Below are 13,913 nucleotides of genomic sequence, written 5' to 3'. Positions count from 1 at the left end.
ACAGGTATTTCCACATAGGATTGTCAGGTCCCCTTTTACCTTTGTGGGAGTTTCTTTTGTGTGGGGCTGGGGAGAGTGATTTGTGCGCGTGTGCCAGCACAATACTGTTACTTCTGGGTTTACCCCAGATGTGCCAGCATCGCGTGGGATGCTTTAGCCATAACCTCTGAAAACTGTTATAGAGTTTTTAGAGATTATGGCTAGAATGTCCCACGTGATGCCAAAACTTTCAGGGTAAACCCAGAAGTAACAGTATTGCGCCGGGAGTGCATGCACGGGGGGATCGCTCTCCCCTTCCTGCTTCCTCCCGCTGACCATCAGTTGGTCAGCGGGCGGCCCGGTTGATTGGCAGGCAGTTGGGAACCCTATTTCCACATAAAGCTTTGAATATAATGTTTTGAAGTGCCCACCTAAATGGTATTTTACCTATGGCACTCTGGAATGCCCCTGTGTATATGAACAGAGGGCAAATACACCCGGAAAGCTTTGCTTTCCTCCATTTTCTCTGCCTGCTTGTAATTCAAGCAATGTCAGCATAAGCACGCATACACACCGTAACCGCCTTCAAATGTTGCAAAGCTAGAAGACATTCGCTCCTCTCAGCTACAGAGCTGGCTTAATCCAGAATTATTTGTCTGTTGTTTGCTAGGATCACACCATAAGAAATGTATCAGCTGAATATGGTCTGTACTGTTTGGTATAAAGCAACTGCTCTCAGAACGGGCAGCATGATTTTCTCTGGTTGTTCTTGGGTAAAGAGAGGCCCTTCCCTCTCTTGAACCTTGGGCTGGTAGAGTTTTGATCCCGGCTCTGCACTGTTTAAACTTGTACAATTGAATAGTAAAGCTGTTAAAAAGATTAAAGCTATACTAGGTTACTTTTTTCCTAATCAAATCTTTCAGTTCAAGTATTTGAATTGTCTCTCCTGGGACAAAAAATTAACATGGTGTACTTTTAAAATGTGTTTGCTAAATAGAAGTCAAAATCAACACGGCGAATCAGAACATGCTCTGCTTAGGTCATTTTCCAGAAAGTTTTCCGGGGGAAAATCAGATTCATATTTTTTCAGAAGGCTCACTTCATGGCATGTAAGAATATTACTACATTGGTCTTTAAATTTTACAGCTAGGCTTCCTGAATTCCTTTGGTTAACATGCTAGACAGGCCTGCTTGCCTTGATTCATTCACAGTTATTTGCTCTGACAGGCATCTCTCTATGTAATGTCTGGCTTTTGTTTGGATCGCTCAGTGGTCTTAATTGTGTGGAATGATGTACCAGCCGCTGTGTATCACAAGGGGTGAGTTTTCCTTGTGGCGGGTACATTGGATTTTTTTGCTCCATCCTGACTCTTGGGATTTTCTTCTGCAAGTTTCTACGTGTCAGAAGTTCTCTCCATTGGTGAGGAAGCCAGTTAGCGGATTTGACTGGAGGACTTCCTGCGTCCTGGCTGAGAGGCACTTGTATAGGTGTGGCAATCTGGAAAAAGATACCAGAGCAGCCAGAAGGGTTTCCTTTCTGTAGTCTGCATTTGCATTGCGTCTCTAATTTAGGATTTTGCTGGTGGTTAATTGGACTGTTGACCAATGAAAGCTAGAATGCTTAGCATTTGTGTAGTGCTTTGTGTTCAAAGTGTATGTTTGTATATGTTATCACAGCAATTCTTAGCAACAGACCTTTAAGGTGGGCTGGTTTTACAGTGGTCTATATTATATCACGAGACTCAAGATAATAGTACAGTAACACAGTCAAATGCCAAAAGAATCATATTACCTGTATAAAGATGCATAAAAAGAGCCCCGTGGCACAGAGCGGTAAGCTGCAGTACTGCAGTCCAAGCTCTGTTCACAACCTGAGTTTGATCCCGACGGGAGTTGGTTTCAGGTTGCCAGCTCAAGGTTGACTCAGCCTTCCATCCTTCCAAGGATGGTAAAATGAGTACCCAGCTTGCTGGGGGCAAAGTGTAAAATTAACACCTGTGTGTACAGCCCACAGCAATCTGGCTACCGTGTGCCTGAAATATGGAAGCAACAATGCATATAGAGTGATTTATATGTCAAGAGAAGTTTCTGGATACCCATAAGAGGTGACATTTTAAATCAATGACCTTATACAAGAACATTTGGGAATGACTCAATGGACAACATGAGTGTTTCTACAATTGGTGAGGCAGGTTGGCCTCGGGCAATGGGTCAGCTGATATTTTGGAAGTGTTGTGTTGGTCTTCATAAATGTACTTGGTGCAGAGAGGATTTTTTTGCAGGATCATTAGGAAGGCCTTGGATTGTCTTGCTCTAATGTTTCAGCAGCTTGATAAAAACCCAATTTCAAGTGAATTTGAAGTTAATGTTCTGTTTGATTTCTTTTTTCTTTTGCTGTCAAGTCACAGTTGACTTACAGCGACACTCATAGGGTTATTCAAAGCAAGAGATGTTGAGAGGTGGTCTGCCATTGTCTGCCTCCACGTCACGACCCTGGTATTCCTTGGAGTCTCCCATCCAAATATTTAGCCAGGGCTGACCCTGCTTAGCTTCTGAGATCTGATGGGATCAGGCTAGCCTGGAACTTATGAACGGCATAGCGGTAAGGGCCCTTGCTTACGTCCTTTGTTTGTGGGTCTTAACTGCAGTTTCGTCCATTGCTGCTTTCGTTCATGCGAATGTACTGGTCCAGGGGGTCTCCATTGGGTAGGATTTGAGCTACTGGTAGCATGTTAGCTGCCCTAGAGTAGCTCGTACAGCCCTAGAAGTCCTCTGAAGCTATAGTGAGAGAGAATATGAGGCACTAAGATCTGGAAGGCTCCATCAACTGACTTGACATTTCCATATGTGTGCATTTTAATACCTCAGGATATTTTTCATTACTTAGAAGCAACTTAGATTTCGATGAAGGTGGAGTGAAAATTGGAGGGAGGAACATTAATAATTTGAGATATGCTGATGACACTACATTATTGGCAGAAAATAGTGAAGATTTGAAACGGCTACTGCTGAAAGTTAAAAGAGAAAGTGCCAAAACAGGACTACAGCTGAACATCAAGAAAACAAAAGTAATGACTATAGGAGAATTACACAACATTAAGGTTGACAATGAGGAAATTCGAATTGTTCAAGACTTTCTATTCCTTGGCTCCACCATCAACCAAAAGGGAGACTGCAGCCAAGAAATCAGAAGGAGATTGAGACTGGGAAGGGCAGCCATGAAGGAGCTAAAAAAGATTTTGAAGTGTAAGGATGTGTCACTGGCCACCAAGGCTAGATTAATTCATGCCATCGTATTCCCTATTACTATGTATGGGTGTGAAAGCTGGACAGTGAAGAAAGCTGATAGGAAGAAAAGAGATTCCTTTGAAATGTGGTGTTGGAGGAGAGCGTTACGGATTCCGTGGACTGCCAAAAAGCAAATCAGTGGGTTATAGATCAAGTCAAGCCTGAACTGACCCTAGAAGCTAAAGTGACTAAACTGAGGCTATCGTATTTTGGTCACGTCATGAGACGACAAGAGTCACTGGAAAAGACAGTCATGCTAGGAAAAGTTGAGGGCAGCAGGAAAAGAGGAAGACCCAACAAGAGATGGATTGACTCAATAAAGGAAGCCACAGAAACAGCGGCAATAGTAGTTCTGGCATCACTTTGGAGAACGAACAAGATCCCAACACTTCAAGCATGGTTGGATAAGTTCCTGGAATATATCACTATGGCTCACTTGACAGATCATCTGAAAGACACTACACGAGAACAGAATCACGAGAGGTGGAGACCCTTTTATGAATTTATGAAAAACACTAGACAAAAGATACTATCGAATTAAATCATCACCAGATTAAAAATATGGAAGATGTTGCAAACAGGGGTAGTGAATGTTAGATATTAACATAATGATATGTAAATAATATCATTTTTCTTTTCCTTATTTTTTCCTTTACTCTACAAGGTGGTAGTGCTAAATATACTAAAACGGTACAATATTTATGCATTTACTTATTTTGTAATTTTTCCTACGTTTATTCCCATACCCCTCTTTCCTTCTGTATCCCACTTATAATTTAAAATCAATAAAAAATATTTATACATAAAAAAAGGAAGCTACAGCCTTCAATTTGCAAGATCTGAGCAAGGCTGTCAAAGATAGGACATTTTGGAGGACTTTCATTCATAGGGTCGCCATGAGTCGGAAGCGACTTGACGGCAGTTAACACACACACACACAGAAGCGACTCTCGTTAAAGAAGAGTAATTAAGGAGACAGTGTTGGTCATTTAATTGAGGATGGGGCCTACTTGTAGCTCCTGACCACCGGACTGAAGATGCGTCCTTTAGAGTGAATTAGAAGGAGCTTGACATGGATTTCAGTGGCCTTTTCAGATGTGATCACCAAGATGAATTTGTTCAGTTTGTCTAATCAACCTTCTTGAGACTTGCCATCTTTGGCACAATGTCATTCTGATGACATCTCAAGCTTTTAGTGTGCTCCTTTGACAATGCAGTCCTAAGCTGGTCTACTCAGAATCCTACTCAAGTCTACTCAGTGCGGCTTACTCCAAGGAAAGTTATTTTAGGATTTCAACTTAAGTGCAGTCTTTTATAGAGCCAGCATGGTATAGTGGTTAAGAGCAGTGGATTCTAATGTGGAGAACCGGGTTCGATTTCCCACTCCTCCACATGAAGCCAGCTAGGTGACCTTGGGCTAGTCACAGTTCTCTCTGAGCTCTCTCAGCCGCACCTACCTTAAAGTGTCTGTGTGGGGAGAGGAAGAAGATTGTAAGCCGGTTTGATTCTCCTTTAAAAAGGTAATCAGCATATAAAAGCCAATGCTGCTGCTTCTCCTATTACAGAGGGCCACCCTGCTCCGTCTCAGGCTTGTCTTGCGCTCTGTCAGGTTTTTTTTATATTGTTTCTGTGTTTTCTGCTTCATTTCAGTATTCCGAAGGAGGCCTCTATGTGTGCATGAAGACTTTCCTGGGATTTGGAAGGGAACATGTGGAAAGGCATTACCGGAAGACGGGACAGTGCGTGTTCATGCATCTGAAGCGGCACATGAGAGAGGTGAGTACCTTTGTAGCTAAGGCATCTGAAGGCAGCCTCATAAGTTTATTTTCTCCTGTGTGGGCATTAAAGCTTGTGTAGGGCAAAATACAGTTTGTGTATGGTGTTGTGTGTTCTGGTTTAAGGGGAGGTGAAGCAGTTGCAAAGTTGTGACATTGGGGAGAGGCAGGGCTATTTGACGGATGAGGGAATTTTCCTCTAAGATGGCTTCTCTCTTGACAATGGGATACCTGCAAGAAATGGCTAGGAGGGCAAAACACTAGCCTTTTGGCACCAGAAAGCAGCCTGCTAGCCCAGCCTAGCCCAATCTTATCAGAGCTTGGAAGCTCAGCAAAATTGCCCACAGTTAGTACCGTATTTTTCGCTCCATAGGACGCACCGCTCCATAAGACGCACCTAGTTTTTAGAGGAGGAAAACAAGAAAAAATCTTGTTTTCCTCCTCTAAAAACGCGGGCAGGGAGCGGGTGCGCGGGCGCGCCAAGCGCTCAGAGCGGGCGGGGAGGAGGCGGGCGGGCGCTCCAAGAGCTCAGAGCGAGCTGGGAGGAGCTGGGCGGGAGAGGCGCGCCAAGCGCTCAGAGCGGGCGGGGAGGAGGCGGGCGGGCGCGCCAAGCCGCCCCCCCTCCGCTTCCCAGCTGGGAGGCGAGCAAGCGCACAGAGCGGGCTGGGCGGGCGCACAGAGCGGGCTGGGCGCGCTGGAACGGCGCGAGGCAGCTTTCCCCGGCTGCCTCCCAGCGCGCCCAGCCGGCTCTGTGCGCACATTCGCTCTATAAGACGCACCCACATTTCCCCTCACTTTTGAGAAGGAAAAAAGTGCGTCTTATGGAGCGAAAAATACGGTACTTAGATTGTAGACTACACCTGAACACATGAAGCTGCCTTCTACTGAATCAGACCCTTGGTCCATCAAAGTAAGCATTGTCTACTCAGACCAGCAGCGGCTCTCCAGGGTCTCAGGCAGGGGTCTTTCACATCACCAACTTGCTTAGTCCCTTTAACTGGAGATGCCGGGGATTGAACCTGGGACCTTCTGCATGCGAAGCAGAGGCTCTACCACTGAGCCACAGCCCCTCCCAAATTCATAGCCATCACATGAACACATGAAGCTGCTTTATACTGAATCAGACCACTGGTCTATCACAAGTCTGTATTATCTACTCAGACTGTCAGCAGCTCTCCAGGATCTCAGGCAGAGGTCTTTCACATCACCTCCTACCTAGTCTTTTCAATGGGAGATGCCAGGGATTGAACCTGGGACCTTCTGCATTCCAAGCAGATGCTCTACTACTGAGCCACAGCTCCTCCCAAGGAAGACTGGGCGTGAGTTGGTTGCAATTTGACAGCACGTAATTATTGTTATTATACGACACTTCAAAGATTTGCAAATTTATTGTGGAATAAGCTTTCATGAGCCAGAGTGTGGAGAGGGAGTCAGTGGCTTAGATCTGTTGAAGCATTTCCACGTATGGAAGGTTTTCCACTTGTGGATTGTGACTTTCTTGCCTCTCCCCCTCTTACTGCAGCCTAAAAAGCCTCCTCCCCCCCCGCTGCTGCTCCTGGGGGTGTCCTCTGACCCCAAGAAGCAACATTGCAGGGGGACATTTCGAGCAGCATCAGGATATGTGTGCGTATGTGTGTGAGAAAACCATGCTTCGTGAGCAGAAACTCTTCTGTATGCAGAGTTGTGCTGTTGAATCCAAGCCAATACTTGTATTTCGTGCTAGGTTCTTTTAAAAATATTGCACGTTTCTGCCGTGAACAAGCACAAGCCAGGTAATGCTTTTTATTAAGACTAATCAAAGCATTACAAATCACCTTGCAGGCTTTCAAATTCTGCAGGGCTTTTCAGCAGGCTGGATGTTTAGAATTACTTTAAACAATCCCCCAAAGAATCAACACTGTTATGGTGGTGTTTTGGTTGGTCTTAACAAAATACATTACATGGCTTTAATTTTTTTTTTTACTATAGACCAATGTAGTGACCTCCTCTTTATATCTAAAGTGGTTGTTTTTATTTTCATCAAGATACTGTGTCTACAGTTAGTCTAGATCGGAGTGTCAAACTCATATGTTACGAGAGCAAGATATGACATAAATGTCACTTCCACAAAGTGCTGTTTTTGTAGCATAAGGGTATTTCAGTTTTGTACCATAAATGTCACTTCGTCAAGCTGGGCCATGTGTACCATAAAATGTAGTGCCAGGTACTGGAGATATAAATTTTTAGAAGACACAGGCAAAGCCAATTAATGATATTATTGTCGAAAGCCTTTCGCGGTCAGAGTTCCTCAGTTCTTGTAGGTTATCCGGGCTGTGTGACCATGGTCTTGGTATTTTCTTTCCTGACGTTTCGCCAGCAGCTGTGGCAGGCATCTTCAGAGGAATAACACTGAAGGACAGTGTCTGAAGGACAGTGTTATTCCCCTGAAGATTCTAATCCTAATATTTCTAATTACACTCATTGAACTAAATCTCATTCAGTTTTAAAAATATAATATTGAATGTAATCATTAAAAGGTGGTTAATATTATCTCAGAAAAAAGGAAGGATAATAAATCTCACTAATTATAAATGGATTAGATCAATAAGTAAAGATTATCATCTTCTTCATAAAACAATACCTCCGTAAACCCTCCATGTCTTCCTACACCTATTCATTGTTAATTGTCTTTATAATGTATTAATATAGTAAATTCTACCATTATTGCCAAAATCAAGCCTTTAACCAGTCCCATGGCTATTTCCAGAAAACAAAACTAGACTCTTTTAGCCAGTCCCTTTGTCCGGAATTTCCAGCGTCTTCCACTTTTCTTCATTGACTCCACACACCGGAGAGCATCCTTGGATATGTTTGGTAAAATTCCCTCTGCAAGCATATTCTCATAGTACATCTGCATTGTAGTTTCTTCAATTCCAAGTTCATAGAAAGAAATCCCGGTAGCTCTAGCCTTACCACCCTTCAAGTCCTCCAAGCTAATATCAAAGAATTCTTCAGGCAGTTTGTAAAGATAAAAGTCAAGGTCTCTCACGTTCATATCCTTCGTAAGCAGCTGGTCTGTTGCAGTTTCCTGTTGAAGGGATGCGCTGTCTTGTTGTTTATCCTGGCTCTCCTTTTCCTTTGTGGGAATTTCCTGATCTTGAGCCATCTTCTCACTTGGAAAATCCACTGCTATGACATCTGACTTCGTTGTATTAGCTTGGTCCTTTATGTCTTTAAGTACATCCAAAATAGAATCCAGTTTTTGGTTGATAGATTGATATATGGTGTTTGTCATGGCAACTAGTTGGTCCATCTGTTTAATCGCACGTTCCATGCTTGCTACTTTTAAAAATGTTCTTAGTTAGTTGGTAAAGTCCGGGCAAATAAACCCAAAAATAGAAAAATTTGTAGGTGATTCAACAGGATTCCTGTATTGTGGGTAGTATTTTGATGTTAAATACCATCAAGTTGAAAACACTCTAGTATAGAGTGCAGCAAAGAACGGGATATACCCATAAAGATGTAGAACCGTGGACCTTTCGTTACCTCCTCTTCCAGGAACTTGGGAGTGATTTGCCAGTTACACAAGGGAAACCCACTTCCGGTCTCACGATCTCACAGTCTGTTACAGTCTCGCGATGGCATTAAACAATGAAGACAGAAAGATGACAACTAAGGAATGGGGGGATTCTTTCTCCCTCCCCTTTCAACGTTGAAGTATCTGATTGGTAATTGTAACGTCTTTCAAAAGCTCCTGTTTGTTATGTCTACCCACTGATCAAATTGATAGAATTCCTGCCCGTTTATCTGATGTTTTTTTGTTTTGTAAGAGTCATTTATACATCAGGTGGGGAGGCACGGATTTGATAGATGTATTTGCCAATTCTTCAGATCCTCCAAATCCAGGTAAAACGAAAGAGTTTTTATAACTTACTCAGATTTTAGAAGAGTAGGTATTCTTGCTTCCTTGTAGTTGCTTAGGTGGTAATAGGTAGAGGAGGACTGAGCCTAAATCCAAAGAGACGTTCGCAACGTTGTATTTTCCCCTCAATGCCTGCGGGACCTCACCCAGTTCCCCGAGAGTTGTCCTCTCTCAGAAAAATGGGGGGTCAAACCGCTCTTCAAGGCTGCAGGAGAGTTCCTGGTCCCCGGTCCAGTATTTAGGATCCTAGTAGGGGTGCAGGATGCATCCCACATTTGAACGTTTCTTGGGTTCTTCGGGAGCCCCCGAAGAACGTGGCGCTCAGTCCAGCGTATCTAGCGGAAGTCCTAATGATATTATTGTTTACTTTGCTTTTTACTTAAAGTACAAACATGCTTAATACAATAGCACTCTTTCAGTATTTTATTTTATTTAGCAGCCTTTTGATCATTGACGTGTTTAAAAAAAATAAAGATTCATGGAAGAGTACCTAAGTGCCTATGGTTAGTCATGACAGCTAAAAATATAAAAGGCACCCTTGGCCAAGTGAGGAGTCGCGTCTTCCTTTGTGTGGGCTTGTGGTTATGTCTTCCTGCAATGAACTGCACTTGCTGAATTCATCTGGGTGAGGCTATGTCAGGCCATGGTGAGAGGTCACATACCACATCTCCCCCAAAAGGCTCCTTTGGCGCTCGTAAAGTCGTTGGCTTGGCAGGAAGGCTGTGATCCCCCCACCCCCGTGTAATGACATAAGAGATATTGGCTGCTGATGTCGTTAAAGAATGTATGCAAGCTCTCCCTTCCTGGATACTTGAAGTTGTTGGATTTTATGCTTTCATTCGAAACCGGCCCGCAGTGTTCTTCATCTTTCTAAGGGCCAGAAGCTTGGTTTTAAGAAGAAGAGGTTGTTTTTATATGCAGACTTTCTCTACCACTTAAGGTAGAATCAAACTGGCTTACAATCACCTTCCCTTCCCGTCCCCACAACAGACACCCTGTGAGGTAGATGGAGCTGAGAGCTGTGTCTAGCCCAAGGTCTAAGAGAGCTGTGATTAGCCCAAGGTCACCCAGCTGGCCTTGTGCGTAGGCGTGGGGGAACAAATCCAGTTCACCAGATTAGCCTCCGCCGCTCATGTGGAGGACTGGGGGAATCAAACCCGGTTCTCCAGATCAGAGTCCACCGCTCCAAACCACCGCTCTTAACCACTACACCACACTGGCTCTCAAGCAAGTAAGATTTTTTAATGTGCTCCATTCTGTTCCAGGTGCCAAATTCTTCTTTTAATGTTGGATGATCACGGTTATGCACTCTGGGAACCAGAGGAGAGAAGATCTTATGCTTTCTGTGGGACCCTGCCCCATCCAGGGCAGCAGATCTGTTGATGGTGACCTTGTCAGGGGTCCAAAAAGGACTGTCCAGCCTTTGAAACATACATGGAATATGACACTTTGTAGTACTGGGTTGAGTCCTTCATCTGTGTAGCGCAACATGATCTACTCTGAGCAGCAGTAGGTCTCTGGGGTTTTGGGCAGAATGTCTTTGCCAACCCTTTTATCTGAGGTCCTTTAACTGAAGTGCTGGGGATCGAAACTAAGATCTCTACAGATTCTCAGCTTTCAGGCCCAGCTGGGAATAGGGCCTCCTATTATTTACACTATTGACAGGCTAAAAGTATGAGACCTCTGGACTGGCCAAGTTAGGCATAAATATTGTCAAAATAAAACTGATGCATCTGAAGAAGGGAGATCTGACTGGCAAAACCTCATGCTGAAATAAATTTTGTTAGTCTTCAAGGTGCTATTGGACTTCTGTTTTATTTGGCTACCATAGACTAACATGGCTGCCTTTCTGGGATAAATGTGGTCAAGCCAGGCCTTTGGTCTTCAGCTGGTCAACAGGTTAGATATTGCCTTCGTGTTGCTGTAGGGTCGCTTCTTAGGGTTTCCATCTAGGTTTTCTAGTCCGTTCCCAGCCTGCACATATTCAAGTTTGTTAGCAATTAAGAACATAATGCTGGATTATGCTGGATCAGACCAAGGTCCATCAAGATCAGCAGTCTGTTCACACAGTGGCCAACCAGGTGCCTCTAGGAAGCCCACAAACAAGAGCACTGCAGCAGCATTGTCCTGCCTGTGTTCCACGGCACCTAATATAATAGGCATGCTCCTCTGATCCTGGAGAGAATAGGCATGCATCATGACTAGTATCCATTTGGACTAGTAGCCATGGATAGCCCTCTCCTCCATGAACATGTCCATTCCCCTCTTAAAGCCTTCCAAGTTGGCAGCCATCACTACATCCTGGGGCAGGGAGTTCCACAGTTAAACTTGGCATTGTGTGAAGAAATACTTCATTTTATGTTTTGAATCTCTCACCCTCAAGCTTCAGCAGATGACTCCGCATTCTAGTATTATGAGAGAGGGAGAAAAGCTTTTCCCTGTCCACTCTCTCCATACCATGCATAATTTTATAGACCTCTCTCATGTCTCTTCTTAACCGCCTTCTTTCCAAGTTAAACAGTCCTAAATTCTTTTAAGATACCAAAAATGAAGAAAGCATTTAAATGGGATTTATATTTCAAATAATCTAAATGGATTTTGTGTTAAAAATAATTCTGCTTTGAATAAATGGGAGAACGTCACAGAGTCCTTGTGCCTCCTCTCCCTTTTGGCAATATAGATAGACGTGCTCACCTGTTGTCATTTATTTTCCCATCCCTGGCAGGCTGCAACAGCTGTGTCTTGTTCCTTCCCTGGCAGAGTAGAGAGAGAAGAGTTGATCGCTGAACTTCTGGTGTTTGTGGGCATTAATCTCTATGGACTCTAGTACGGTAATGGCAGATGGACTAAGACGCCCTGGTAGTGATCATTCTTCCCTACTTTGGTCGGATCTAAATAAGTGATGCGTTCATTTGTCCTTCTGTGGCTTGAATACTTGGATGGGAAGAAAAATTCAGGCAGCGGTACGCGGGGGGTGAATGTTCCCCTGCCACCGTTCTCATTTCTATGTGGCTGACTATTCAGAGCACAGGACCACGATTCTTCACTCACTCCGGGAGTTCTTTCTTGCCCCCAAATTGAGCAACTCTGGTGCATCCAGGATCATTAGGGCAGTGCGCTGGAGGTCGCTGAAGCCAGGCTAGGAGGCCTGAGGGTAGATGCTATAGAGCTAAACTAGACATGACAGCGTCCACAGGTCCAATCCATGGATGTCATCACAGTTTTAAAGAGATTTAGAAATGCTGTGCGGCCCTGCCCATGCACACAGCAAACTTGGGCTGTTACCGCACTAGGTATTCCCAGCGATGTATCAAGAGTTTGGAAATGTTATAAAAAAACATCGCTTTAAAAGGGTTTTTGGATGCCACAGTTAAAAAAATGGCTGGAAGACGTCTTCACAGCTAAAGGGGCCAAACAAAGTGCGAACAGTATTTTTTATAACAGTTTCAAACTCTTAATACATAGGTGGGAATACATAGAAAGTGCTAACAGTATTTTTATAACATTTCCAAACTCTTAATAGATCGCTGGGAATACCTAGTGCGGTAACAGCCCCATCCTTGTAAAGCACAGCCCCAAACCTTTCAAGCAACTCTGTACTTTACCACTACCGGTAATCCATTTCCTTGTTCACCTTGATGTTGCGATTGTTGCTCTTGTGTAAGACAGAGTTGTACCTGCACTTCCTTCCCTTCTTCCTAAGTTCTGCCACCCCAGATGACTACTTCTGCTGTAGCTGTGCTATTTTAAATACTTTTTCAGGAGTGACAAGAGTTGTATACCCATCTCTGCCTCACCAGCCCTAAAAGGGATGCTTGGGTATTTAAAGCCCATACAACATAGAAGAAGAAAGAGTTGGTTTTTATACCCCAATTTTCTCTACCTTTAAGGAGTCTCAAAGCAGCTTACCATCTCCTTCCCTTCCCCACAACAGACACCTTTTGAGGTAGGTGGTGCTGAGGGAGTTCTGAGAGAACAGTGACTGGCCCAAGGTCACCCAGCAGGCTTCATGTGGAGGAGTGGGGAATCAAACCCGGTTCACCAGATTAGAGTCTGCCACTCATGTGGAGGAATGGAGAACCACTCCTTCACATGGGTGGAGTCCATTGCTCTTAACCACTACACTACGCTGTCACCACGCTTAACCACTGTCACCACGCTGGCAGAATGCATATACATGCAGCTGCCATAGGACCATACTGTGTTCCTACCAGAAAATCCAGGGCAGTTCTATGACAGCTTGCATCAGACACTAAAAACCTTGAGGGTATCCACTATGTTGTTGCATTATTGGAAACTCAGAGCCTGGTTTTGATGGCAGCCACTCCTGACTTTAAAGGGCTAGGATTAGTACCTTCAGAGAGTACGTTGGGTGGTTCTGGCAGAGAGGTGTAATAGTACGGGGAGAGGTTTGGAAAAAACGGTGTTGCTAGAGAGCAGCGTAGTGGTTGGTAGCTAAGCCCTGAATAAATATTTACAAAGATGCTTGAGAGTTCTCATTGGCTCTCCCTGTTCCATGGAAAACTTTCCAGCAGGTTGCACAAGAAGACTGATGATATGAATCAACAGATTTGGCATGAGATCTGTTTATAGGAACTGCCCCAAATACGTATAGTGTTAGGCCACGGAGACCAACTTAACTGCTCTCTTAATGTTGACAGATCAACGTTGGACTAGCTGTTATGATCAGCATTCTGCCAGTAGACCCCTTGAATAGATGTTCACACACACTCTGTATTGGAAAGGTTCCAATTTTCTTTGCTCAGGCATACACAAAATAAACTTAATTGAGTCATTTTATCAGACTTGGATAAATTTTGCTTATTTTTCACAAATATGTTTAATCTTTGTTTTGTGGCTACTGGAAAGTACAAATTTTTACAATAGGCTGTGAGGTGAAAATCTGTGTTGAATAAATCTCTGCAGAATAATAGACGGGTCTGTTCAGGTTTCAAAGATTAAGGCAATCC

At 43.9% G+C, this 13,913-nt stretch overlaps 1 protein-coding gene and 2 non-coding genes across 4 annotated transcripts in view; 1 reads left to right on the top strand and 2 right to left on the bottom strand.

Annotated features, from left to right (window-relative positions):
• The window catches only part of USP13 (ubiquitin specific peptidase 13), a 103,539-nt gene that overhangs the window by 21,375 nt on the left and 68,251 nt on the right, over positions 1 to 13,913 (top strand). For both annotated transcript variants that reach the window (XM_056849550.1, XM_056849549.1), the window contains exon 2: positions 4,918 to 5,043. In XM_056849550.1, the coding sequence (XP_056705528.1) occupies positions 4,918 to 5,043 (126 nt within the window). The remainder of the gene's footprint in view (positions 1 to 4,917; positions 5,044 to 13,913) is intronic.
• Positions 6,041 to 6,112, bottom strand: TRNAA-CGC (transfer RNA alanine (anticodon CGC)). The gene has a single exon. It is a non-coding gene; the product is annotated as a tRNA-Ala (tRNA).
• On the bottom strand, positions 6,272 to 6,343 carry TRNAS-GGA (transfer RNA serine (anticodon GGA)). The gene has a single exon. It is a non-coding gene; the product is annotated as a tRNA-Ser (tRNA).

Source organism: Euleptes europaea, chromosome 5, assembly GCF_029931775.1.
Source record: "Euleptes europaea isolate rEulEur1 chromosome 5, rEulEur1.hap1, whole genome shotgun sequence".
Taxonomy (NCBI): domain Eukaryota; kingdom Metazoa; phylum Chordata; class Lepidosauria; order Squamata; family Sphaerodactylidae; genus Euleptes; species Euleptes europaea.
This window is presented reverse-complemented; position numbering and strand designations above follow the sequence as displayed.